This window comes from Centruroides sculpturatus, unplaced genomic scaffold, assembly GCF_000671375.1.
Source record: "Centruroides sculpturatus isolate CEXI.00-Female unplaced genomic scaffold, Cexi_2.0 scaffold1568, whole genome shotgun sequence".
NCBI classification, from domain to species: Eukaryota; Metazoa; Arthropoda; class Arachnida; order Scorpiones; family Buthidae; genus Centruroides; species Centruroides sculpturatus.
The window spans coordinates 100,914-127,773 of record NW_019385827.1 but is presented as its reverse complement, the minus strand read 5'-3'; the positions used below and the strand labels follow the sequence as shown (position 1 = coordinate 127,773).

At 31.4% G+C, this 26,860-nt stretch overlaps 2 protein-coding genes across 6 annotated transcripts in view; one reads left to right on the top strand and one right to left on the bottom strand.

Moving 5' to 3' along the window:
- Nucleotides 1–8,854: 8,854 nt before the first annotated feature.
- On the bottom strand, nucleotides 8,855–20,139 carry LOC111642374 (the record flags this gene model as incomplete). Its single annotated transcript, XM_023388718.1, has 5 exons — nucleotides 19,703–20,139; nucleotides 17,515–17,699; nucleotides 16,255–16,339; nucleotides 9,881–10,029; nucleotides 8,855–9,040 (listed from the first exon to the last, which is right to left on the bottom strand). Coding segments are annotated over exons 2-5 (579 nt in total), but the record flags the coding sequence as incomplete, so codon positions are not given.
- A 209-nt stretch (nucleotides 20,140–20,348) lies between these two features.
- The window catches only part of LOC111642373 (zinc finger protein 345-like), a 79,979-nt gene continuing 73,467 nt past the window's right edge, over nucleotides 20,349–26,860 (top strand). Inside the window, exons 1-3 of one of the 5 annotated variants that reach the window (XR_002759541.1) lie at nucleotides 20,349–21,346; nucleotides 21,424–21,624; nucleotides 22,758–22,842. Coding sequence is in view for 4 of the 5 variants with exons in the window: in XM_023388717.1 (XP_023244485.1) it covers nucleotides 21,460–21,624; nucleotides 22,758–22,842 (250 nt within the window). In the remaining variant the exon portion in view is untranslated. Of the gene's footprint in view, nucleotides 21,347–21,387; nucleotides 21,625–22,757; nucleotides 22,843–26,860 lie in introns of all 5 variants that reach the window. The other 4 variants (XM_023388717.1, XM_023388716.1, XM_023388715.1 and 1 more) reach the window with 4 other exon arrangements.

The window sequence follows — 26,860 nt, the reverse complement described above, 5'->3', positions numbered from 1 at the left end:
TTATATAAATTCTCTTTTTCGTCCAAATGCAGAGACGTATGAAGCTTGTTCGCTGTGAATTCCACCTCGAATGCACACCTCGAAAACTATATGAAATAAATCTAAAGAAATAAAACTTAATTTAATTAATTAACGACATAAAACTTTCAATAAAGTGGATTAAAAGTAACGATTTTAATTTTTTGTTTGTGAATATTATTTCAATGATTAAGCAGATTAAAAACACTAGATATCCAACGCCCATAAGTAACAAAGGACTTTTAATATCTTTGATTGACAACTGTTAAAATTTTGATGCTTCTTGGAATTCTTCTTGAGGAAACAATTTCTGAAAAATTCTAGCTTCAAACATGCGAGTTACTCTAGAATAAGATTGTTTTAATTTTATAAAAAGAAATCTTAATTGTGGTATGCAGTATATATGAATTCATAAATTATTTACGTGTTAGTTATATCATTCTTAAATGAAACAGTTTTTTTTCTGATTAGATAAGCNAAAGCTTTCACTAAAAATGTACAGAATTCGAAACCACTGAATATAAAACCATTCGATTTATATTCTAACCGCTACAGGCACCTCTATGTTAGTATTATTTCAAAACAATCGATTATATTTTCAATGATTATCGATGACATTTTATTACTTTTTATTAAAAATTTAAGTCCAAACAATTAGAAATTATACACAAATATGATTTCATAGTTTGTAAGTTATTTAATTTAATAGTAACAGTGTCGTTTGAAATGCGAAATCGCACATAACGTTACTGAAATTATGCTGTTTAATATTTATGAAACAATTCCATTCAAAAGTATTCATTGGAATTTTTTAATGTTAAGGAGAGATTTTATAAATGTAAAATAAATGTTTAGAAATACAGAAAATTTAATGTCTCCGTAACCGCTAAAAATCGGAGCGGTCTATTTAGACAGGTGCTATAATGAGGTATGACTACACGCCCACCAGTGACCAGGCCGTTCCGTTCCCTGAACACTGGCAGTTCGGTTGTGGGTTCTTGCCTCGCCAGGACGGGCTGTCCACGTGGGCTTTTGGGGTTTTCTCCACGTCTATATAGGGGCCATTTACGCTTAAAAGACCTCTCGGAAGGCATTTCCCACAGTTTTTCACGAGTAATTTCGTATGGTCATGCAAAAATGCTTCGCCCGGCTCTTCGGAGGATAAGCGATCATGCAATAACCTCCATATTAACCCCAATACGAGATAGAGGTATGATTGTATACTTATTTAAATAATGTATATGCGGTTGGTTATGTTTAGCTATAGTCGTATTATTTTAGTTCGAATAAACATTGCGAATATAAGTTACAGAAGTTTACAGTTTATTATCTCTTGGGAGAATTCATTAAGAATTTCAGGATATATCATTTGGGAGAACGAATTGTTATCGTGTTTCTGCTTCTCTTCAATTGGGATTTTAATATTTTCTAGTTCGTACGATAAACAAAAGATAAGGACGATGATGATGATAATGCACAGAAGTTGTGAAATATACAAAAGAATTTATATTACCAGATTATTATTATTTTACTTATGATATCACTTTTACGTACTTTAAATAATTTTATTATTAAGCATAATCCAAAAGTGATTCCAACTAAAGATGGAAGTACTCAAATGCAAAACTCATTGTTCCCATGCGAAGTAGTTGAATAGTAATAGTTATTGGATACGATCCTCATGAGAATATGAGCTAACACCACAGCTGACAAGTCAATTCGAGTATCAAGAACGATTGATAGTATCTCGTTCAACCTATAAAATTTTAAATTCATTATAGTAATACAGATACCAAGTTATTCTATGATGTGACTTTTAGAGGAATTTCTGTCAACATGCTAATCACCCTGTTCTCAGGATAGTCGATATTAATTAGTTACTAACTACTCCATATAAAGCAAATTGGCAACACTAAGTTACCTTATTCTCGTTGTTTTCACGAATTACATTCGTTGCTTGTTCTATAGAACTAATTCTTGTAAGTATTCAATTCTACTCCTGGTTAATACCAACAAACCCTAATGTTAAAATACCTTGTATCCACGTGTTCCCTCTTCCTTTCTCTAACGAGAACGAAGAGGGAACACATTAATCATTTATAATTATTATTTTTTAATATAAAAATTAAAGATAAAATCATCATATGACTTTTAAAACTTTAAAATAATTAAATTTTTATTAACGACTTTTAAAAATATATTTTAATTTAAAAAAAACAAATTATTAAATACTATTTAACGTTCTAAATCTTTAACCTTTCATTTAGCATTTAAAAAGTGTCTACAAAAAAAAATATTATAATTAGTAATATTTTGTATAGAAAAATTATTACCTGTAAAAGAAAAATTAATTTTTAAAATTTAGTTCAATATTCCTTTAGATAGAGTTTGATTAATTACTCCAATAAAGAATAATAAATGGAATGATTTTAAATGTAATTAATAATAAAAATAAAATTTTTGTGATTTTCTCTTTCATCTATCATAGTCAATTCCTCTTATAAAAAAATCATGTTAAGAATTTAAAACGATTAAAATTTGATTTTCTTCTATTTTATTTTTATTTTTTAGATTCCAGACATCCGTATCTGTTGAAGAAAAAAGAGAAGAAGAAGACAAAAAAGTTGTTGGTTTTAAACTTGTTTGGACTGCAGTCACTTTTAAAGATCAAGGTAATTTCTTATAAATCTTTTCTATATTTACAGCATCATTTTCATGTTATTTTTATTTAATTTATAAGCACATTATCATTATAATTTACGTAATTATCTTTTACTTAAATATTATTATTTCTATACTTAAATAAATGAGGATGATAACTTCTTTTCTACTTAAATACATATCATTACGTTTACTAAATGTGTTGCGTATGCTGAAATTATGTTTCTATGTAAGGGAAAATTTAATTGAATGTAATGTGATACACTATATGGATTTTATATTTATTTGTATACGTGAAATATTGTTTTATCATTGACATAATCAGAGATTTTATTGGATATATGCATTTGATTTCCCAAATGTGTTTCTAGAATAATTGTATCCTGCGTTATTGAACCTATTATCTAGAATGATTCTCGATACTGTAATCGCTCATGTGTAAACTTTCCACATCGCTTGTCAATTGATGTATCCTTACATGCATTGTATCTAATAATTGCACTAAAATGAAACTCATGATATATATATGATGAGATAAATTACAAAAAATATGAAATGTATTTTAAAGTTCTTTCGATATTTGTTATAAAATAAAATGTTGATTATTGGTTAAACCATCTATTAAAATAACATATTTAATAGAGGGTTACATAACATAAAAACAAACTTTCATACGAATTTGATAGTGAAAATCAACATTGCCCACTATTTATTGTATGTCGTGTTCTCAACTTTATAAAAAGAATACATATTATCTTTCAATTTTTAACTGTTTTGAAATATTTTGAAAGAATGTTTTAATAAGTAAAAATAATGTTATTAAGGGTAAAACACGTGGCAATGGAGAAATAAAGTATTGAGAACAGATAAAATATTTTTTTTAATTGTAAACGACATTAAAAAGCAACTTACTTAAATTTTAGTTTTTCCTGGATAACCTTAAATATAGGAAAGCATACTCCACCTATTAGTTTTGTGTTGGTCTCATCAAATTTCATAAATAATGGATGCTGAGAAAAACATAGAAAGATAGACCATTTATAATATATAAATATATGTAAATTTAGCAATAAGTTCGGCTTAATCTGTTATTTAACTAACCACCTGAAAGGGGTTTATGGACTAATAAACAAAACTGGTTATTTTCTTCTAATCCGACTGTTTACCAGACTTCAAGAATTACCCAAAAGCTATTTTAATTTTCATATCTTTTATTTAAATGCATTTAGGATGAAACTTTTCGTAATCCCTTCTCAGTCTGCAGTGTATAAATTTTGTTGTAAATTTACGATTAAAATTTTTTTCAAAATATTAAATATAAAACGACTTACAATGTTTACACAAACAGGAAAATAGAATTAAAAGGACATGGCATTTTTTGTTCATCAGTCCACAAACCCCATTTAAATGGTTAAACAAATAAATATTATACAGTTATGATATATTTATAAAGTAAAAAAATGGATACCTGGATTGCAGCTACTCTCCAAACGTTGGAATCGTTGGACATATCTGTTAAAAGTACTTATTAAATTATAAAAGAATTTTACAGTTATATCGAGTTAAGTTTTATCATATTGTATTATTATCATACATTACAACTGATACAATTAATAATAATTTATGTGAAGTGTCACATAAATCCATGTGTAATTGTTTTTTCTCATGTGAGTTATAATAACATAACATCGGGCAGTAGTTTTATTGTGGTCTCATAAGCAGAATACATTTAAATACTGTAATCAGATCATCAATTATAAGAGCATTTAAATAATATATATTTCTCTTATGATACCTTAAATCACGGGTGTCCAAGCTTTTTGTTCCTCTGGGCCACATTGGAAAAAGTCATGGAGTTTCGGCCCACAAGTATATATTTGTGGCCCAAAGATTAACATGTCTACATTATAGTAATAAGTATTAAAACTTTATCATGAAAAAGGATATTTTAAAAAATTAGTTGTACAGACCCTTTTAATTTTTACTTAGCAATAAATAAATTCATTTATTATAAAGGAGAAAAACAAAAATGTATTTGAAAAACACAAATATTTGTTTTATTTGGGTCTCTAATTAATAAAAGACGATGAAACACCATTGTAAAGTGCATTTTTATCCAACAAATATATTTATAATTAATATGTAGCCGAAAAAGTATCCAATGTGCGAAATGATAATTTTTACGCCAAAACTAAAAAAGGGTAGCCAAATCTTGCAATGCTGGAAAGAATACTAAATAATGCTGGAGTTGAAACTTAAAGGATTATAGTCCCAAAAGATAAAAAGTAGTGAGGAAGGTTGGAAAATTAAGGGTCAATATTTGCATAACAGAAGGTTTATTCAACCTTTTTTACTACTTTTTATTTTTTGGCCTTTCTCTTCTTTTCTCAAATTTGGGTCTATAATCCTTTGAGTCACAACTTCAGCTTTATTTAGTATTCCTTCGTCATTCACACAGTTCCAAATATTTGAAAATTAATTTTTTTCACTAAAAAATAAAATATGTATAAAAATTTACGGCTTTATAAAATTTCTTTTTTGAGCTTATGCCGTTGAAATAAAAAAATAAAAAAATAAAACAATTTGTCGGTTTTGTTTACACGTTTATTGGGCCGCATTGGAACTTGCCTTGGGCCTCGGGTAAGACATCCCTATATTAAATGAAATTATACAGATTCTTAATGATTGAAAGTGAGATAATGTTAATTTTAATATAATTGTTAATAAGTAACATGTGTTGGAATGTTCCTTAACATCGAAAAATGCCACTTATTTTCAACATATTAATGGATTATCCATCTCTTATTTGTGCTGAGTCAAGCAGATCCAAAAACACATACTTTTGCAATAATTTTACATTTAAAATTTCGTAAATAACCTAGAAAATTTAGTGTTTTTTAATTTAACTAACAATCTATGCAAAATGTTTTAAAAATATTTTACAGCGAGCAAAATTTTTATGCAAAAAATTTCTGGTTCTTTGATACTCAACTAGAATAACCAGTAGTAGCGTAAAATTTACAGAAAATGCATGTGCGAAAGAAACCCCTAACGTGGTACTAAGTAAGTTCACTTGTATCGAAGAATCGACTAACATCAGATCGACACTGTATAGCACATTAGTAGGAATTTGGATTTTATATATAAAACTAACATATAGCATTGCATCACACGGAATAGATTCCGATAGTTGTAATTTTCATTTTTATGGAATGTTACTATTTGCACACGTGAACGGTTGAATGCAACATTGCTTAATACCAAAGAAGATAGCTGATACTGAGGGACTTCTAAGTTCATTTCAGAATGCTGTAAAGAATTACTTTGATACGTACTTCAATTGTTTTTTGATTTTTTACTTTGTTTGTTTATTCCGTATGTTTTTACCATAAAACTACTAACTAATTTTACGAGTTTCGATTGGTATATAAGATAATTTGGAATGTCACAAAATCACATATAAATGTGATATGAACAAGAGTTGAGTTTCGTACTGTCTGTATGTACAGAAATTTTTCGTTTGATTTTAGTCCTTTGGCATCTGTCAGACATTGTTTGTGAAACATGGATTGCTTGCATCGACATCATTTATTCCACCTCGCGTTTTTGTTCATAATTCACATCATATAAAGTGTGAAAGTTGATTTTTTAACCGAAACTGTTAAAATTGTATGAATTTTGTATACTAAACAATAAAAATATTTAGGTTTTTTTTAATATTCCCAACAGATATCATTTTTTGATCTAGGCAATCGATTTTTTAGCACGTTAGAGTCTCGTTCGCAGCACGGCTTGTTATATTGTGTTTTTCGACATACGTCTTGTAGATCACTGTTCATCTTGGCAATAAGTTGTTCAAATGTATCGTGTCGATTACCCCTCAGATACCTTTAAACCGACGTTTTCTTTAAAATCAATGACACGAGTTGCTCCTTGCTGTTTGTTTCAAATGGTGTCATTTGTCCAATCACAGAATATCTTCATCGTAGCAGCATGAAAATTGTTCAAATGCTGCACAATTTCAAAAATTCTGCCAGCCTTGTTCTGAAAGCTAATGATTATTGCTTTTTGCAACTATGATAATTCGCGCATTTCAATCTTGAAGGCAATATGTGAGAGATTTGTACATTGCCTAAGTCTTACCTTATTTACAAACCAATGCAACTCGTTACACATGCTTTATTACACACTCAAATTATATTAATATATACAGGGTGTATCAGAATAACATTTTAAAAATTCGGGAGATTGTACAGGATAGAATTTTGAACGTTTTGATATCAAGAACCCATAGCAGGAATGGTGATATAAGGTTTTTACAGCAGTAGGAAGTGCTTGACCGCCCTTCACTTTGGTACCTATCCTTCCGTCCATTGACGTCATGTTATTGTTTTTGACTTCTTTCTCTGAGGTAATGTAAAGTTCCTTGTGTACGCAACACCTGTAAGAACAGTTCGTGAGCTTACAAAAGGCATCTTTACAGCATTTAATACCATCAGAGGGAAGCTGGCATCTTACAGAGAGTCGTACGAACAAAGTTTGTCGTTGCACATTATGTAACGAAGTTGGTGGTCGTAACATTGAACATTTATTATAAATAGTGCAGCCACTGAATCAATGTACAGTTTGATCATACGCTACTATTAGTAGTAGTGGATTGCGAAGCTTTGATCACAAAATTGTTACTTATTTATTAAATATCGTAAAGAGAAATATGCTTTTTTAAATATTTGTGGTAATAACAAATTTTTTATTATTATTCAATCTTAGACACCAAAAGAAGTTCGATGTCTAAATAATTGTAGTTCTAGATTTTAAAATAATTTTTTTTCATCCATTCACTTTTAAATATAAATAATTCGCCATACGTTTTGAAATAATTTAATAACTTTTGTAAATTAGTATGTTCGATCTAGTCCAGGGGTGGCCAACACGAGGCCCGCGGGCCGCATGCGGCCCGCCGGGAGTCATGTTGCGGCCCACGGAGCTAGTTCAAATGAACGTAAATGTTAACTTTATTGTACATATCATCAAAAGAACATTACCTCATGAGTTATTCATATCATGTATTTTTAAATTATAGCTAAGAGAAATTTGAAATATCTNTCAATTCCGGCTGATATTGATCAGCTTGTATCGAAAAAACAGTGCCAAATTTCTCATTAAAAATTTCAAGTAAATTCGTTTTTCTGTTCTTTTCTTGTTTGTTTTTATTTTGCATTAAAATTTGTATATGAAATCTTTACTTTTTTTAAATTTTATATTTTTTTATTCTAATGTTTATTATAAATAAAGTTTTGTAAATTATTAATAAGTGTTACTTTATGTGCGGCCCGCCAAAAAATTTTAAAATTTAAATTGGCCCGTTGATTAAAAAGGTTGCTCACCCCTGCTCTAATTTATTGTGCAGAAAAAAGGAGAAATACTCAAACTACCAAATGAAACACTATAATTTACATATATAAATTTAATGTTGAAATTCGCTTTTTACATTTAGCGATGTTATGTATACATAACAAAATAAAGTACTATAATCTGGTCAATATTCACCCTCTGATTTTTTGCAAATTTTTAGATTCTACATTCCAAAAGACAGCAAAAAATTCCGTGAATATGTGTATGTGGGCGTTTATTTTGCGTCTATTTCACTTAATATTTCACAATGAATTGAACATTAAAAAACGAAATTTGGTTTCGTCATTGTGTATAAAGAGCATTAATACTATTACATTTTGGTAATAAAGTGTCAAAGAGTGAAAAGATGGTCACGTGTAACATTTTGAGTGGGTTCAGAATTAATAAAGTTTATACTTGTGGTTAGCGTGTACAATTGTTTATAAAATGCATTTCTACCATCAAAAATAAATATTTCTTCATTTTATAATAGTTAAAATAATTAAGAAATTTTATAATATATGGCTCCACAGACAACTTTTTTTTATTTATTGTGATTAATAATATAAATTTTTAAAAATTAACTCTCTTAACATGCAGGAATGCTACGCAACTCGTTGCTAGATTGTTTTCTTATATATTACATATTTTTATATTTAATACGGAAAACACCTAAATTTAAAGCATAATACAGTATTCATTACTACGTTTTCAACAATTCAGAAAGCTAAGTTAATATTAAAGTTTCACTGTAAAATATTTTGAAATTTGTATTACATACCATTATCTGTTCATTATCATCTGGAAGATGAACATTTTTACAATCTTCAGTCTTTACTTCAATCTTCAACTTTTTCAAATCAACTTTACATTCTGATTTTATACCATGTTTTACGTCACAATTCTCTTCTACTACTTCTTTCTTAATATCTGTAGTAAAATTTACAAGTTCTTGTGTTAAAGGATTCTAAGAAAAGCTTGAAATATAAAATAAAACTAAGCATATTTTCATTAATTAACATAACAAAAATTACATGTTTCACTACATTATTTATTTCTAACTACAAGCNTTGAAACACTATAATTTACATATATAAATTTAATGTTGAAATTCGCTTTTTACATTTAGCGATGTTATGTATACATAACAAAATAAAGTACTATAATCTGGTCAATATTCACCCTCTGATTTTTTGCAAATTTTTAGATTCTACATTCCAAAAGACGGCAAAAAATTCCATGAATATGTGTATGTGGGCGTTTATTTTGCGTCTATTTCACTTAATATTTCACAATGAATTGAACATTCAAAAACGAAATTTGGTTCCGTAATTGTGTATAAAGAGCATTAATACTATTACATTTCTGTAATAAAGTGTCAAAGAGTGAAAAGATGGTCACGTGTAATATTTTGAGTGGGTTCAGAATTAATAAAGTTTATACTTGTGGTTAGCGTGTACAATTGTTTAAAAAATGCATTTCTACCATCAAAAATAAATATTTCTTCATTTTATAATAGTTAAAATAATTAAGAAATTTTATAATATATGGCTCCACAGACAACTTTTTTTTATTTATTGTGATTAATAATATAAATTTTTAAAAATTAACTCTCTTAACATGCAGGAATGCTACGCAACTCGTTGCTAGATTGTTTTCTTATATATTACATATTTTTATATTTAATACGGAAAACACCTAAATTTAAAGCATAATACAGTATTCATTACTACGTTTTCAACAATTCAGAAAGCTAAGTTAATATTAAAGTTTCACTGTAAAATATTTTGAAATTTGTATTACATACCATTATCTGTTCATTATCATCTGGAAGATGAACATCTTTACAATCTTCAATCTTTACTTCAATCTTCAACTTTTTCAAATCAACTTTACATTCTGATTTTATACCATGTTTTACATCATAATTCTCTTCTACTACCTCTTTCTTAATATCTGTAGTAGAATTTACAAAGTTTTTGTGTTAAAGGATTCTAAGAAAAGCTTGAAATATAAAATAAAACTAAGCATATTTTCATTAATTAACATAACAAAAGTTACATGTTTCACTACATTATTTGTTTCTAACTACAAGCCGAAAACTAACCATGAGTCACAGCAAATTGGTGTAATGTGTGATACAAATTATATTAATAAAAACNAAAAAAAAAAAAATAGGTGAGTGGCCCGGCAGGAAACATTATTTCTGAAATTTGGCCCGCCCTATGAAAAGGTTGGTCACCCCTGATCTAGTCAGTTAAGCCTATATACAACGGTTTTCCGTCTATATAATTTAATTCATGAATTTTTTTCTAGTAAAATATACTTGATACTTTTTAAAAGTATCTATATAAATGTCCATTGCAGGTTATATAAGACTGTGTAATGTTTTTATGACCAACTGTCGATAAATAATTTAATGATCTTTCATGAAAATGCTTCGAAATCTATTAGAATCGCATTTTGCAATTTTATATATTTTGATTATGAATTATTTCATATCTCCANTTTCTTATAAATTAAACCAGCAACGAGTGCTTAACTTTTTCGGAAACAACTACGTGTGGCGCTATCTTTTGTGATATTTTGTTAAAAATATTTTTATATTTTTAACTATTATAAAGCAAAAATGGTTGATTTTGAAAATAAAGATGAGTTTTATAAAAAAAATTGTAAATGAGAAAATGACAAGGGGTGGCCAACAGTTTTTGTCCCCGGACAGAATTGGAAAGAAAACTTTTTTCACGGTCCGAACCATAGGCTGCCCTAGGAAGATTTTCAGGTGGTGCGAGATATCATTGTGATGTCATCTCGTAGAGACTATATTGTACATAGAGATTACAGATACATTTTCCACATTATCATGCATTATCAACATTCTACGCTGTGCTTAGGAGATTTGTAATAGAGCGTTAACTCTAAACGCACAGTGAGTTGTTGATTTTTTTTAGGCGTCAGAATTTTTCGTTGAGCTATTCCGTCTTGTGTAACTAATATTGAAAGATTAATCACGGGGCGCATAAATTCTTCTGACGGGCCAAATCCGGCCCGCAAACCGTATGTTGGCCATGCCTGCTCTAGAACTTTAATCACAAAAACTTCAAAAAAGCATGAATCCCCTTAATAAACAAATCTTCCTTCCAAATTCAGAAATTTTCGACAAAAAGCACAGTAATTATTAAACTTTAAAAAGGTTGAAGAAAATCATCGTGCCCTTCCACACACAATGACATTTATTAATACAAAAAATTCCCCGAAATTTTTTTACTTTCTCGACGTTTTAAGCTATCTTAAGTTTAAAAATGAAAATACAGTGGGTGATCGGTTAACGAACAAATNAATACCAAAAATTCCCCGAAATTTTTTTACTTTCTCGACGTTTTAAGCTATCTTAAGTTTAAAAATGAAAATACAGTGGGTGATCGGTTAACGAACAAATCGGATAACGAACACTTTCGCGAAAAATTTTTATGTTCGGACAACGAACACTCCACAGAACAAACACAAAAAGAAGCGACGTAAAATAATGAATACCGATTGGTCTTCCCTTGTTTTCGGCAACAAATCGAAACTTTTCGAAGTGTGGGAGAAGTCGACATCGACACTCAAGCCGGTATATACCGATCGGATATTATTCCTCCGAACTTTGAAACTCTCTCTTGTAATTCCAGCCTTTTATTTTTCTGACAAAACAATTCTTTTATTAATTCATGGAACTGTCGGGTAGGCACTTGTTAAGTTTTGCGTCTGTTTTTCTTTTCGAAAGGTCAGAGTATAATAGCAAAGGTAGAGAGTGGGCCGAAGATGCCTAATGTTGCTGGGCAGTATGGCGTAAACGGGTCTACAGTTGGCCGCAGTTCAATCTTATTTAAGAAACATACTGTATAATCAAGAAGACTCAAGCGGCTAAAGGAGTAAGAAAAATCACATCTGAGAAATAAAGAACATTGAAGAGTTCATAATGGAACACGAAATGGATCTGACGACAGAAGAACGCTAAGAATTATTGAATAAAGAACACCAAGAACCCAACAAACTCGGCGAGATACGTTTTCTTCTGAAAAAGAGGATTAATGCCGATATCTGTTATTAAAGATCCTTTGGAGAAGTGGGAGGATGTCAGAACAACTGTCTTAGAATGGCATCCAAACCAGGTTGAGGCTTGGAGATTTTTACAATTGCAATGCTATTAATTACTTACGAAAAATCCTGAAGAGGAGAGAAAAGCGATCAAAACTAGACAGATTCTTTAACCCTTTCAAACGGAAAAAACATGACTAATAATAACGCAAGGCTGTGTATGTATGTATTTTTATTATTATCAATACATATGAATAGATGTAGTAAGAAAGTATATATATTTTTATTTTCGGGGTCACCAGAACGAATTAATCAAATTCCCATAGAAACCTATAGTAAATCGATAATCGGTTAACGAACAATTCGGATAGCGAACAAAGTCTTGGAACGGATTATGTTCGTTAACAGATCACCCACTGTATTTCGGGGAATATTTTCTGACAGATTACCCTTGTGTTATATATAACAGCCGAGAAAGTAAAACTTCGTCAAAGTGTTAAATAATCACGGATTTAAAACTTTTTGTTAGTAATATTTGTTCGTTAAGTCGGATATATTGAACCAGCAAGGACGTATACGGGAGACGGACGAAACTTCTACACGTCTTTACCCCACGAAGACTACAGACACACACACACGTTAGAAAAATAGTAATAACTTAGAGGGTCACAGGCAACTAGAAAAAATAAACAGTTTCCTCGTACGTCACACTATATCTTTCAAAGGACCAGGAGATAAACTTTTTCACACCTAACAGCCACATTCCTAACACTTTTCAATTTAAAATTTACAATTATTACATTTCACAATTTATTCTCGTAAATGTTGTAAAATATCACAGAGAAGTTATGTTAATTAATCAATCAAACTTCGATATTCTGATGTTTTTCCATTTCTGGTCGTTCTCACTTTTCATTAGCAAAAAATATAAAATATCTTAAAAAATTCTACTTGTCTACGTTGATAACTTTATGTCTAAAAATTCAGACATATGTATAATGTACTGTAAAGTACGTTACGTATCAATGCGTCACTCCTTCACACTTCTTATCATATATAATACATGAATGTGTAAACAATAAAAACTTCTTTCAACGAAAGTGATGTATAAGTAAGGATTAAGTGTACAAGGATTTATTTTCATGTGCATTCTGGGTCAAAACATATCCTGTCATCAAAACATTCCAACATTCCTTAAAAAACATATTGCTTAGTACATAGGTCAACAGATGGCATTTATTGCGTGAATAATACAGTCCCTATCCAATTAGAAGTGGCTCGAGGATGATTTCCTTAAATCTTAAATAGATATTATATGCACAAGTACTTAGTGACTAAAATAAAAAAAATAACTTGGATGGAGCTAATGAGTGATATGTTTATGCATCGAGTTTGCTAACGATGGATAATTTATATTCACTGTGATACCGGCTCTCATAAGCAAGAAAAAATGTGTAATACAATCATATTGCACATAATTCTTTTGAGTTTGATTTGAAAATAAACAAAATCCGGAAACGAGTTACGGAAATTTATCAGCAAAACTGTTACAATTTGTCATGGAGCCATGTGTTATGAGATTTTACGTAAAAAATCGTTTTCTATTATTAATTATTACATCCCAGTCTAAGCACTTATTAATGGCGACCCTACTCTTTTCAGAATATCAAAAACATATATCGATAGAAGCAATAAAATAAATACCAACAGACGTTTTCGCTAGAACAAAAAACANAGTGGCTCGAGGATGATTTCCTTAAATCTTAAATAGATATTATATGCACAAGTACTTAGTGATTAAAATAAAAAAAATAACTTGGATGGAGCTAATGAGTGATATGTTTATGCATCGAGTTTGCTAACGATGGATAATTTATATTCACTGTGGTACCGGCTCTCATAAGCAAGAAAAAATGTGTAATACAATCATATTGCACATAATTCTTTTGAGTTTGATTTGAAAATAAACAAAATCCGGCAACGAGTTACGGAAATTTATCAGCAAAACTGTTACAATTGGTCATTGCGCCATGTGTTATGAGATTTTACGTAAAAAATCGTTTTCTATTATTAATTATTACATCCCAGTCTAAGCACTTATTAATGGCGACCCTACTCTTTTCAGAATATCAAAAACATATATCGATAGAAGCAATAAAATAAATACCAACAGACGTTTTCGCTAGAACAAAAAACACATCGAATTTAATTATATAATTTGGGTGTAATTTGAAAAAATTGTAGACCTATAAATTTTCACTGTCGCCTGTCTGTGTGTAAGTCCTTTCTTAATCTCGAGAACGCACGAAGATGAAAAAAAGCCGAAATCATATATTATGGAAAGATTAGGAGTTTAGACACCGAAGTAATATGTAGGAACTTTTGATGAAGATCGAAAGTCATGTTATTTCAATAAAAATCGTTTCTAGTGAAATCTATTAATAAATTACCGGCAAAACTCCATTGTCAAAGAAAAANTAATCAAAACACAATACATGTTTTAAAAATTATTTAGATATTATTTAGTTTTTTCACATATTTATTTGTTAGTAATCTAAACTCTGTCCGATAAATGTGCTGAGGAAGATTGGAAGATCGAAATGTATAAATTATAAAAAAACAGTAATGATTCAAAGTCTTCTCAACCCTATGGGGAATAAACAGTTTACCAACAGTTATTGTCAAGGCCGTCTGTTTTTTCTTATAATACGATATTTTAGGTGTTTCAGATAATCTATAATAACTTGGTCGAATTTTATTTTCTCTTATTAATTCTTATAGTTATACTGAACAAAATTAGATATNTGGTCAAGCCGGTACATACCGATCGGATAGTATTCCTTCGAACTTTGAAACTCTCTCTTGTAATTCCAGCCTTTTATTTTTCTGACAAAACAATTATTTTATGTATTTGCGAGACTGTCGGGTAGGCACTCGTTAAGTTTTGCGTCTGTTTTTCTTTTCGAAAGGTGAGAGTATAATAGCAAAGGTAGAGAGTGGGCAGAAGATGCCTAATGCTGCTGGGCAGTATGGCGTGAACAGGTCTACAGTAGGCAGCAGTTCAATATTATTTTAAAAAAATACTGTATAAGCAAAAAGACTGAAGCAACTAAAGAAGTAACAAAAATCACATCTGAGAAATAAAGAACATCGAAGAGTTCATAAAGGAACCTGAAACGGATCTGACGACAGAAGAACGCCAAGAACTCTTGAATAAAGAACACCAAGAACCCAACAAACTCGGCGAGATACGTTTTCTTCTGAAAAAGAGGATTAATGCCGATATCTGTTATTAAAGATCCTTTGGAGAAGTGGGAGGATGTCAGAACAACTGTCTTAGAATGGCATCCAAACCAGGTTGAGGCTTGGGGATTTCTACAATTGCAATGCTATTAATTACTTACGAAAAATCCTGAAGAAGAGAGAAAAGCAATCAAAATTAGACAGATTCTTTAACCCTTTCAAACGGAAAAAACATGACTAATAATAACGCAAGACTGTATATGTATGTATTTTTATTATCATCAATACATATAAATAAATGTAGTAAAAAAGTATATATATTTTTATTTTGGCTGTCTCCAGAACGAATTAATTAAATTTCCATTAAAACCTATAGTAAATCGATAATCGGTTAACGAACAATTCGGATAGCGAACAAAGTCTTGGAACGGATTATGTTCGTTAACCGATCACCCACTGGTATAATGTACAGAGGCAAGCCACTATTAATTTGAGATAAAGGGCATATATTTTAAATTAAATACATTACAAATATGATTAAAATTTGCACTCCGGTGTTGTGGCGATATCATAATAAATGATTGGTCTTTTCATTGAAATCTAAAATATCTGAATTTAAATTTTCTTTATTGTAAGATTCTGATCAATTGAATTAACAATTTTAAATCTGTCAACAGAATTAATTGTTATTGATAATATTAAATTCTATTTAGAACCTTATTGACTATACACGACGTATTCGCAACAATTTTCAAATCTTATCATTTCCATTTTATATAAATATATATTTATGTATTAAGTATTATTCTTATCAGTAGGAATATACTTTCATTATATTAGAAGCATTAAGACTCTTACCTGTTTCGATTTTATAACCAGAATGACTCCAAATAGTGGATCCGTTTGTGTTGTGTGTGTAAATTGGTTTACCTTTAATATTTATCTAAAATAAAAGAAGATTACGTCATACTATTAATATTAGACTGATTGACCTTGATAAAAAACAAATAAAAAATTATTTAAACTGAAGCATAGAGATACACTTACTACATAATTTTTTTTTAAAAATATGGCCTACTACCTACTTTTTTTTAATAGTAATGCCTGTCATCTATTTAATCCCTTTCAAACGAAAATTTTGAATTCAAACAACGTGAATTCCGGTTTTTAACAAAGATACGTATACAGTTTATCGAAACCTCCTGCCCAATTAAAAATATCTGATACTATATGAATATGTAAATAATAGTTTTTTTAAGCATTGGGCTGCAATTTAAAAATAGATTTATAAATTCCCACTTTCCTTAGTCTGTACGACTGACAGTACTTTCTCAATTCCGACAACAGAGATAGATAGGTAAAAGTCGATACAAGATGTGAAAAAGCTTCACTATCATCGAATGTCACCATACGCCACTGCACATGACTACCCTCTATCTATCCATCCTCTTGACCTTTTACAACTGATCTTTAATAACATCAATTCCCCTTAGAAACAAGCTACCATGCGGAATTTCGTTCCTTTATCTTCAACCCGTCCTGAGATATTAAGCGAAATAGACGTCAACACACACACATGGACGTAGTGACACACAGACACACACATACACGAAACCAATTTGGTCCTTTTTTTTACTTTCTTGGGTTCAGGAAGCTTCAAAACGGGGAAATTTGCAAAAGACGACGAAGGTCAAATCTGACAGCATTGCGTTACTTTTCCTTGTTATAAAGGTATAACAAGAAAGTAAAACGTAAATTGTGCAAAACGTGACTTCATACAATAGGAACAGGTAATTGCCAGTCAGTTGTATACACAACAATATAAAAAATTTTAAAGACAGTGGGACCACAAAATTCCGTCAGTACAAAAAGCGTTATCCTTTTTAAAACGAACACTGCGGCCAAAACATCAAATTTATAGTAAAGAGCAGAAATGTCTTTTAATTTAAATCGAAAATAACGTAGCTCAGTTTAAAGCTCGTTGGGCGAATATTTATACAAGTATACTATTTAAATATATATATTATTTAATTTTCCATTTTATATTTCAGCATTAAAAATGTGTTTCTCGTTCTTAAAGGAAAACTGCGATCTTACAATAAAGTATTTTTCACTCACCTCTAAAGGTTCGGATTTAATTCTTTTATAACACTTCACATCTGTGTTAAATTCTTTCTTGAAATTTTTAAAATCAACTTCAAATTTTTCTTCGTTTCGTTCAATTGTAAAGTCCGAATAATTCGTTTCTAACTCTTCTTTTATCTTCATTTTCTCCATTTACGATATTCTCGAATGCCAACAATCTGTATTCAATCAAAGAATTAATTATAGTTAAATTAATAAATGTTCATTTGAAATTTAGAGCAAAGACGAGTAAAGTCGTGATTATTGTTCCCGTTGTAACAGTAAACAAGGGGATGTACTCTCAAGGTTAACGGAAGAGATTCCAGTGATAACACGTAAACAACACTTGTGATACTTGCATCTATAATATCACTTATACGATTAATAGTCAAGAATTTTTAAACTGGGGTCTAAAATTCATCTTTAATAACATAAACACCAGAGTTGAAATATATTTATTTATGAAATATTAATAAAAACGTATTAAAATTTATGATGATAATTCAATTTTTCTGCGCTATTGACACTTGGGGGCTCTGGGCTTCAGTCCTATTAGTCCCTATGTGGATTTGCCACTGACTACGAAGCCCGATAGTTGAATGTTAACTCTCTTATAATTAAAAGAAAAAAATTGAAATAAAAATAAAATAAAAGACAGGTAATTTTATAAAATAAAGAATAAGAATATGAAAATGAATATAAATTTGATTATCTTTTGTGCGAAACAACACTAAAATCATTTTTAATAGTTATGTAGAAAGAAACGACAGTTGCAATTAATTAAAAATAGTATAATTAATGCAGAAAATTCAATGCCAAATTAATATTACGTGAGGATCTAGAATTCATAATTTACTTTTAAAAACATTTCGTAATTGTTCGGTATTCCTCTCTATTTTTGTAAAACATACGAAATTGGAGGAAAACTATCTTTTCTGTTAATGTACACCAATGCTCCCTAACCCATCTTTCCTTGTGTGAGAAAGACCTGGAAATGTTTTTAGGAAAAACTTTTCTATGAAATTCACACTTTTAGTCTCCAAATCTAAAAATCGTTCAACGCAATGTTCCCTCACACCCGTTTTAAAAGAGTTAAGAAAAAGATTGTCAGTGACCCCACCCGTTCCCTATGGTTACCGTAGGCAAATACTCTACCTCTTGTCTTTCCTGTCGTCCACTTCTTTTCGACCCTTTGATTTATATCCACCCATGGGGGGCGTCGCGTCCTTTTTGGGAACCGCTGCGCTAAACAGTCCAACTTCCGACACGTGTCGGAAGAGTAGAAATTTTGTTTCCACAGTTCTAATTGGAGGCGTTCGGCGCTTAAGAATGAGGTCACCCTCACACAGGATAGATCCCTGGAATTTGCCACCTAAAACTTGTCTGTATGAAACAAAGACATACCACCGACGGACATTGGAAAACATACAGAGAAAAATTCGAAGACGAAGAGAAATATCTCCGATTTAAATAATAATTGTAAAAACATTACAGGTATATTTATATTTAAGTTATTCTGTGAACTCTCTCCTTCTCTGCATTCTAAAGGAAAATTCGATAGAAAAATAAACCAGCAACCAGTAACGCAAATCTCCCGACAACATTTGAAATTTAGCTGGCGCCCTCTGTTATTATATTTAATTTTTAAAATATTTTATATTTTTAAATATTATAAAACGGGGAAACCTTAATTTTCAGGGTAGGGACGAGTTTTATAAAAACTTAAAAAATTCTAGTAACGAGTAAAATCGTCATTAAGTTCGCCGTAACGCGTTTCTATCAGCCAATAACGGTTCGTCTGGTAGTCACGTGAGAAAATACAATTACGTGGTGTTGTAATTGCAGAAAGAACGATGCGGTTAATTAACTGAAATAACGGACTTAAGACTAAACAGAAAANGTAATTGTTCGGTATTCCTCTATTTTTGTAAAACATAGGAAATTGGAGGAAAACTATCTTTTCTGTTAATGTACACCAATGCTCCCTAACCCATCTTTCCTTGTGTGAGAAAGACCTGGAAATGTTTTTAGGAAAAACTTTTCTATGAAATTCACACTTTTAGTCTCCAAATCTAAAAATCGTTCAACGCAATGTTCCCTCACACCCGTTTTAAAAGAGTTAAGAAAAAGATTGTCAGTGACCCCACCCGTTCCCTATGGTTACCGTAGGCAAATACTCTACCTCTTGTCTTTCCTGTCGTCCACTTCTTTTCGACCCTTTGATTTATATCCACCCATGGGGGGCGTCGCGTCCTTTTTGGCTAAACAGTCCAACTTCCGACACGTGTCGGAAGAGTAGAAATTTTGTTTCCACAGTTCTAATTGGAGGCGTTCGGCGCTTAAAAATGAGGTCGCCCTCACACAGGATAGATCCCTGGAATTTGCCACCTAAAACTTGTCTGTATGAAACAAAGACATACCACCGACGCACATTGGAAAACATACAGAGAAAAATTCGAAGACGAAGAGAAATATCTCCGATTTAAATAATAATTGTAAAAACATTACAGGTATATTTATATTTAAGTTATTCTGTGAACTCTCTCCTTCTCTGCATTCTAAAGGAAAATTCGATAGAAAAATAAACCAGCAACCAGTAACGCAAATCTCCCGACAACATTTGAAATTTAGCTGGCGCCCTCTGTTATTATATTTAATTTTTAAAATATTTTATATTTTTAAATATTATAAAACGGGGAAACCTTAATTTTCAGGGTAGGGACGAGTTTTATAAAAACTTAAAAAATTCTAGTAACGAGTAAAATCGTCATTAAGTTCGCCGTAACGCGTTTCTATCAGCCAATAACGGTTCGTCTGGTAGTCACGTGAGAAAATACAATTACGTGGTGTTGTAATTGCAGAAAGAACGATGCGGTTAATTAACTGAAATAACGGACTTAAGACTAAACAGAAAAGAATAATAAATTTTACACAAATAATCACATATAATTTAATTCAAAGGAAAAAACAAACGAATCTTAGTCGAAGTAGTATTCTTTATCGATAGATCTTTATCGAGGATTAAGCGTGTATTGAACACCACTTATTTCTCGATCCAAGAAAATATCTATCATCTAAAATCTTCTAGTTAAATAAAGCGAGGAGTACGAAACAAAATTTGTAAACACGTGGATAACGGCAGTGTCGGTATCGTTCGCCATGTTGAATACTGTACGCATGCGCTGAAATGTAAATGGTACCGCGTGCGGAAATGCGGTTACGTCACCGCTTTTCGTTTCCGCGACACATCAGTTCATCCACCCTAATGGCGACTTCCATTAACTCTCCACTCCGTCGACCTTAAATCATCGAAATTTAATACTATCAGTCCCCTAAATGAAAGGAAAAAAACCTAGAAAAGGACTGACGATGTAACAACGTGTTTGCCAGACGAGTAATAAAAACGAGGTGGGTTCTAGAAACAATATTTGTTTATCATACATCATGTGGGTTTCGTAGCTACGAACTATGACGTGAGTTGGTGACGCGCCACCTCTTGACTTCTATTAACTTTGAGAGTACACCCTTTGTTTACTGCTACAACGAGAAGAAAAACACTAAGTTTACTTACCTGTCTTTGTTAGAATTCTTTCGTACTATGGCCGAGTGGTTGGACTGGTCCCACTCCAAGACGTGTTGCCATAGCAACAGAAGTGGGTCGACAGAGGGGTCGTTCCAGTAGGACAAATTTAAACACTTAATTATTTGTAATCGGGTCGGAATAGTCGGTCATAATGTGAAATAGCCCTTACTCATTCAAAAATTCGAGTGAAATTAATATGGATATTAATTGAAACTGATTGATGACACTATTTAACTAGGACAGGTAAGTGTTTCCTATTATATGAATTTTATTTATTTATTTAGACAAATGTAAACTCAAACTCAGCAGTTTTAAAACAGATTGTTGACAGATGAAAAACATTTTAAACTGAGAAAATGGAGATAAAAGTAGAGCCAGAAAATGAATATTCAGAATTTACATTGAACCCATGTGATGTAAAGTTTGAAGTGTTAAAGAATTGCAAGAAAGAATTAAATATGGATACCAAAAAGTTTTGTAGAAGAATTAAATCTGAACCTTCAGATAATAAATATACACGAGTGAGTACAATTTACTTTTGTATATGACTCTTGTGTTGCTTTAAAAGCGTCATTTGTAAACTTCCTACGTTTACATTACTCCTTTCAAAATTATAAAATGAACTTTGTCTACTTAAATGCATGACTGCGGGGGGGGAAATGTTACTATTTTGAAGTGAGAGAAGTCAGCCGAACTCGAAAGGATCCATCATGTCTACATATAAAAACTGTCAAATAGACGTTAGTGAGAAAGTTGGCTCCAAAATCCTTTATTGTGTCATTAGATTTAGATTTGTTTATTTTCTTACAACTTATTGGTTATCATTTGCCTGACCTCACTTGTGATATGAACTGGGCTAAAATTTTTAAATTTCAGACCTGTAGATTTCCGCTATAAACCTTCTATTCGTCTGTTCTTTTTAAATCTGATAACAGAGTGAAAATCGTAAACTTTTCTAACAAAGGACTGATTAATCGTAGTCAGGTGATTTTTTTAAATTAAAATATGATTAAAAATCGCAGTCAATATAAACGATTTTTAAACATGAATTACTATGAAAAATTATAAATAATACAACTGAGTTGATTAACCGAATGAAACAATGAGATAGACTGATAGAGGGTGTAAAAGTGTCAATAAAATGCGCATGTAATTTATGGACAGCTTCTAAATATCACATTTATTATAAACCAAAGCTGAACTTATTTTAATTACATATAACAGAAAAATACAATTAAATAGTTAATAGGAACTAGTCGAAATGGATATTTTGTATGTTTTATATCATTCAAATGGGATGGGAGAATAATTTACAAAAACTTATTCAAATTTTGGATCGTTTTAAGTGAAGAAATGTAGTCCTAAAAGAGAAAACATTGAATATTTTATAAGTAGAGAGGGTGAGATGATGTATTCTCAGGTTTCATAAATTATAAACTGTCATTTTTACATATTAAAATGCTCCAGATTCTCATGAAGTGAACGAATTCTAATAATAAAAGAATTAAAAGCAATGCACATGACATATTACTATTTTGAATGTATTTATGGGTTAAACGGAATTTTATGTTTCAGTTTAAATATTTTTATTTATTTATTGTTATGTACAATTTAACTTCTGTGATAATGTAACGCAAGTTTCTAATCGTTTCAGATAAATACTTATGAAAATTCAAGTTCAAGAAATAATACAAACTATTCCAATTATTGGAGTAATTCCAGTTATAACAGCGAAATAGGTAAGAGACTTCATGCTTTTAACATTATAAATATATGTTTCTAGTGATTAAAAGAATAGTTAAAACATAAATATAGATAAATTTATATTTATATAAGTTTTAACTCGATAATATTTCTTAAACTTTGCAAATATCTTATATACGGTGTACAGTACATGAAATTAGAGAAGTATTTTAATATTATCAATATTTCTGCTCCATAAAGTTAAGGCAATAAATTTAATTTATCAGCATCCTAGAACTGAAAAATCTTAATTTAGGTGTTTTAGACAATGAAGTGTGATAGAATTTAATTTGCTTTTAATTAAAAATTTAGTTTATTCTTTAATCTAGTCATTTTGTCTTTTAACTTCGGAAAAGGAAAATGATCTTTTCTACCTTCTCATTTTCTGACTTATAATTTCCAATATATTACTCAAATACGAAAAATATTATTTAGAATATACAATATGGTCCTGCGCTTATTATTATTATTATTGTGTTGGGTTTAGTGGGTTACTCGGTTCACACTGGTGGCTGTGTACTATGCCGGACCAGAGTCAAGGCATAGCAACCAAAACAAAACTAAAATTAAATAAGTGTGTCAGTGTCTGTATTCAGGAATTTCCTAACAATGTGGCATGTATTCAATATAGTGGCCTTCTGTAGTGTTATGTATGTATTTATATTCAATTGTAATGTTCCCAGACTTTTGTGTAGTGTGTGTGGTATCACACCTGTACAGGAGAGAACTACAAGTACAATAAGCACCCTTTTTATCCTCCACAGATGCCTTATTTTCTGGGCGAGTTCTGTGTACTTGCTAATTTTTTCAGTGCATCTGTTTTGTACATTGTGAGTGTTTGGAATGGCTATGTCTATAATATATGTGATTTTATTGTGTTTGTCAATGAGTGTGATGTCTGGTCTGTTGTGGTAAATTGTTTTATCTGTGATTATGGCTCTGTTGTAGTACAGTTTGTGCGTGTTATTTTCCAGTACTGTCTGTGGAATATACTTGTAGTATGGTTCGTGGATGTCTGCCAATTTGTGTTTCTTTGCAAGCTCTTGGTGTATTATATTTGCTACTTGATTGTGTCTATGTAAGTAATCTGTCTGTGCCAAGAGCTTGCAACCAGAAGTGATGTGTTGTATAGTTTCTGGCATGATGTGACATTTTCTGCATGTGTCATTTGTGAGTGTTGTATCTTTGAGTATGTGTTTTCTGTAGTTTTTAGTATTTATGACCTGATCCTGTATGGCAATCATGAATCCTTCCGTCTCCCCAAAGAGGCATCCCCGATCTAACCAGCTGTTTGACGCAGTTTTGTCAACAAAATCCTGGGCCAGGTCGTAAGGATGCCTGCCATGGAGAGCCTTTTGAGCCCATGATTGCTTAATGTTGTCTATGCTTTTTATATGTTGTGTCATGTCTGTATGTTGTGAGTGTAAGTTTAATGGTGTGTTATTTGAGTCTGCTAGAGTTACTGCTTTATGTAACTGTGATGTTTCTTGTTTCTTGTAGAAAAACTCTCGCAGTGACTGTATTTGTTTGTAGTGAAGGTTAACTATGTCAATCAGGCCACGTCCGCCTTCTTTACGTGGAAGGGTTAATCTTTCTGTGGCGGATTTAGGATGATGTTGTTTATGCTTAGTAAGTGTTGTTCTTGTTTTCCTTTGGAGTTGCTCGAGATCTGTGTGAGTCCAATGTATAACTCCAAAAGAGTATGTGAGTACTGGGATGACATATGTGTTTATTGCTTTAACTGTGTGTTTTGCATTTAACTGTGTTCTAAGTATAGCGTTTAACCTACTTTGGTATTCTTTAATTAATCGTTGCTTTATTTGTGTATGTTCTGTTAGTTTGGCCTGTTGGAATCCTAAGTACTTGTAGAACTCGCCCTCTTCCATGGATTCAATAACGTCTCCATTTCCAAGTGCAAAATCTTCTTTCTTCAGGATTCCTTTTTCTATGTGAAGTTTTTTGCATTTGTCTAAGCCAAACTCCATTTGTATGTCCTTAGTGTATGAATGTGTGATTTGTAGGAGTTGATGAAGTTGTTTTTGTGTGGATGCATAAAGTTTTATGTCGTCCATGTACATGAGATGTGAGAGTGTAAACTGTGTTGTTTTTTCATGTCTGATATTGTAGCCATAATGCGTGTTGTTTAACATGTTGGATAATGGATTCAGGGCTAGGCAGAACCAGAGAGGACTCAAGGAATCTCCTTGAAAAATTCCTCGCCTAATGAATATTTCGTTTGTTTGTATGGAAGTGTTACTAACCCTGAGATGTAGTGTTGTTCTCCAGTGCTGCATAGTGTTTTCGAAGAATGCAATGAGTGATGGATGTATTTTGTACATGTGTAGAATATGTAGCAGCCAACTGTGTGGAACACTGTCGAATGCTTTTCTGTAGTCTATATATGCCATGTGTATGTTTCTGTGTTGTTTGTGTGCTTGCCGTAGAATGACTGAATCTATGAGTAACTGTTCTTTGCATCCCCTGTGATTTCTACGGCAACCTTTTTGTTGTTCTGTAAGAATGTCGTGTTCTTCAACATGTTTGTATATTTTGTTTGTGATACAGGATGTCAATAATTTGTAGAGTGTTGGAAGACATGTAATTGGTCTGTATTGTGTGGGGTCTGTGGTTTTGTTGTTTTTAGGTTTCATGTAGGTAATGCCCCGAGTAAGAAATTTTGGCATGTCTTGTGGATTGATGATGATGTGTGTTAGATGTTTAGCTAGTTCCTGGTGCAGTGATGTAAACTTTTTGTACCAGAAATTGTGAATGTTGTCTACACCAGGTGTCTTCCAGTTGTGTGTTCTGTTAACAGCGTAGCGAATGTCGTGTATGTTTATTTCAGCACAGGGCATAGTTGGTATGTTGTGCAAGTTTCTGTTCTCCTCCTCGATCCAGCCTGCATCAGCATTGTGTGTAACAGCATTGGACCAAAGAGAAGACCAATAAGTTGTGAGTTCTTCTTCTGTTGGTGTGCCACTGTGCTGTGTATCAGTGTTTGTTTTGGTACTGATTTGTCTGTAGAAAAGTTTTTCATTGTTTGTGAATAATTTATTTTGTTGTTTTCGTAGTGTACATGTTTTGTATCGTTTGAGTCTACGTGCTTTGGCTGCGAGTTTTTGTTTTAGTGTATCGATGTATTCTGTAATGTGTGTGTTGTGATGTTCATGTTTTGTGTGTGTTTTAATTTTCTTGAAAATGTTTTTGAGTTGTTTCTTTAATTTGGGTGTTATGTTGTTTTTAGTGTATTGTGTCAGCCTGCCTAATTGCTGTCTAATGTCATTTATTTGTGTTTCTATTCTTCTCTGCCAGGCAGGCTTGTGATAGAATTGTGTTTTGTGTGTGTCTGTGAGTGTATTTTCAGTCCATGGTTACTACTGTGACTGCCCCAGCACAAACTAATGTATGAATGTCTGAGAGTGTAGAAATTAAATGGATGTAGTTTGGTAGTAAGTGAGTGTTTACATAATTTAGTATTTTTCCTACCACCTTTGACGTGTTGATTTTCGGTATTCGTGGTCTTTGTGTGGGATCTGTACCTGTATATTTAGTGAGTGTTTCCTGAAATATAAGTGAGAGTGTATTAACTAATTCTATGTCTACGTTATCAGTGATGGATGGGGAAGTGCCTGCAGTATCATTAGTGGTACTTGTTGTGTGTGTGCTGTAATCAGTGCTTGTTGCTGGATTATCCTGACAGGTTACGTGATCTTCATTAATGTTAAATGTTTCTGTCTGTTGATGTATTTGATCAGCAACCTGTTGTTTGATAAGTTCAAGTGTTGTTTGTGGGATAAGGTTGTTGTGTATAATTGTTCTTTTTTGATCAACAACCCTTTGTTCGGTGACAGTGAGGTGAGGATATTGTTGTGTGAATCTATGGTGTAGTTGTTGTCTGTATGCTGTCATGTTTGTTTCGAGTCTTGTGATGGTGTAGTAAGTGCGGATGATAAACTCGTTCATTTCTGTTGTCCATTTCATCCGTTGGCGTGGTTTTCCAGCCTTTGTGGTCTG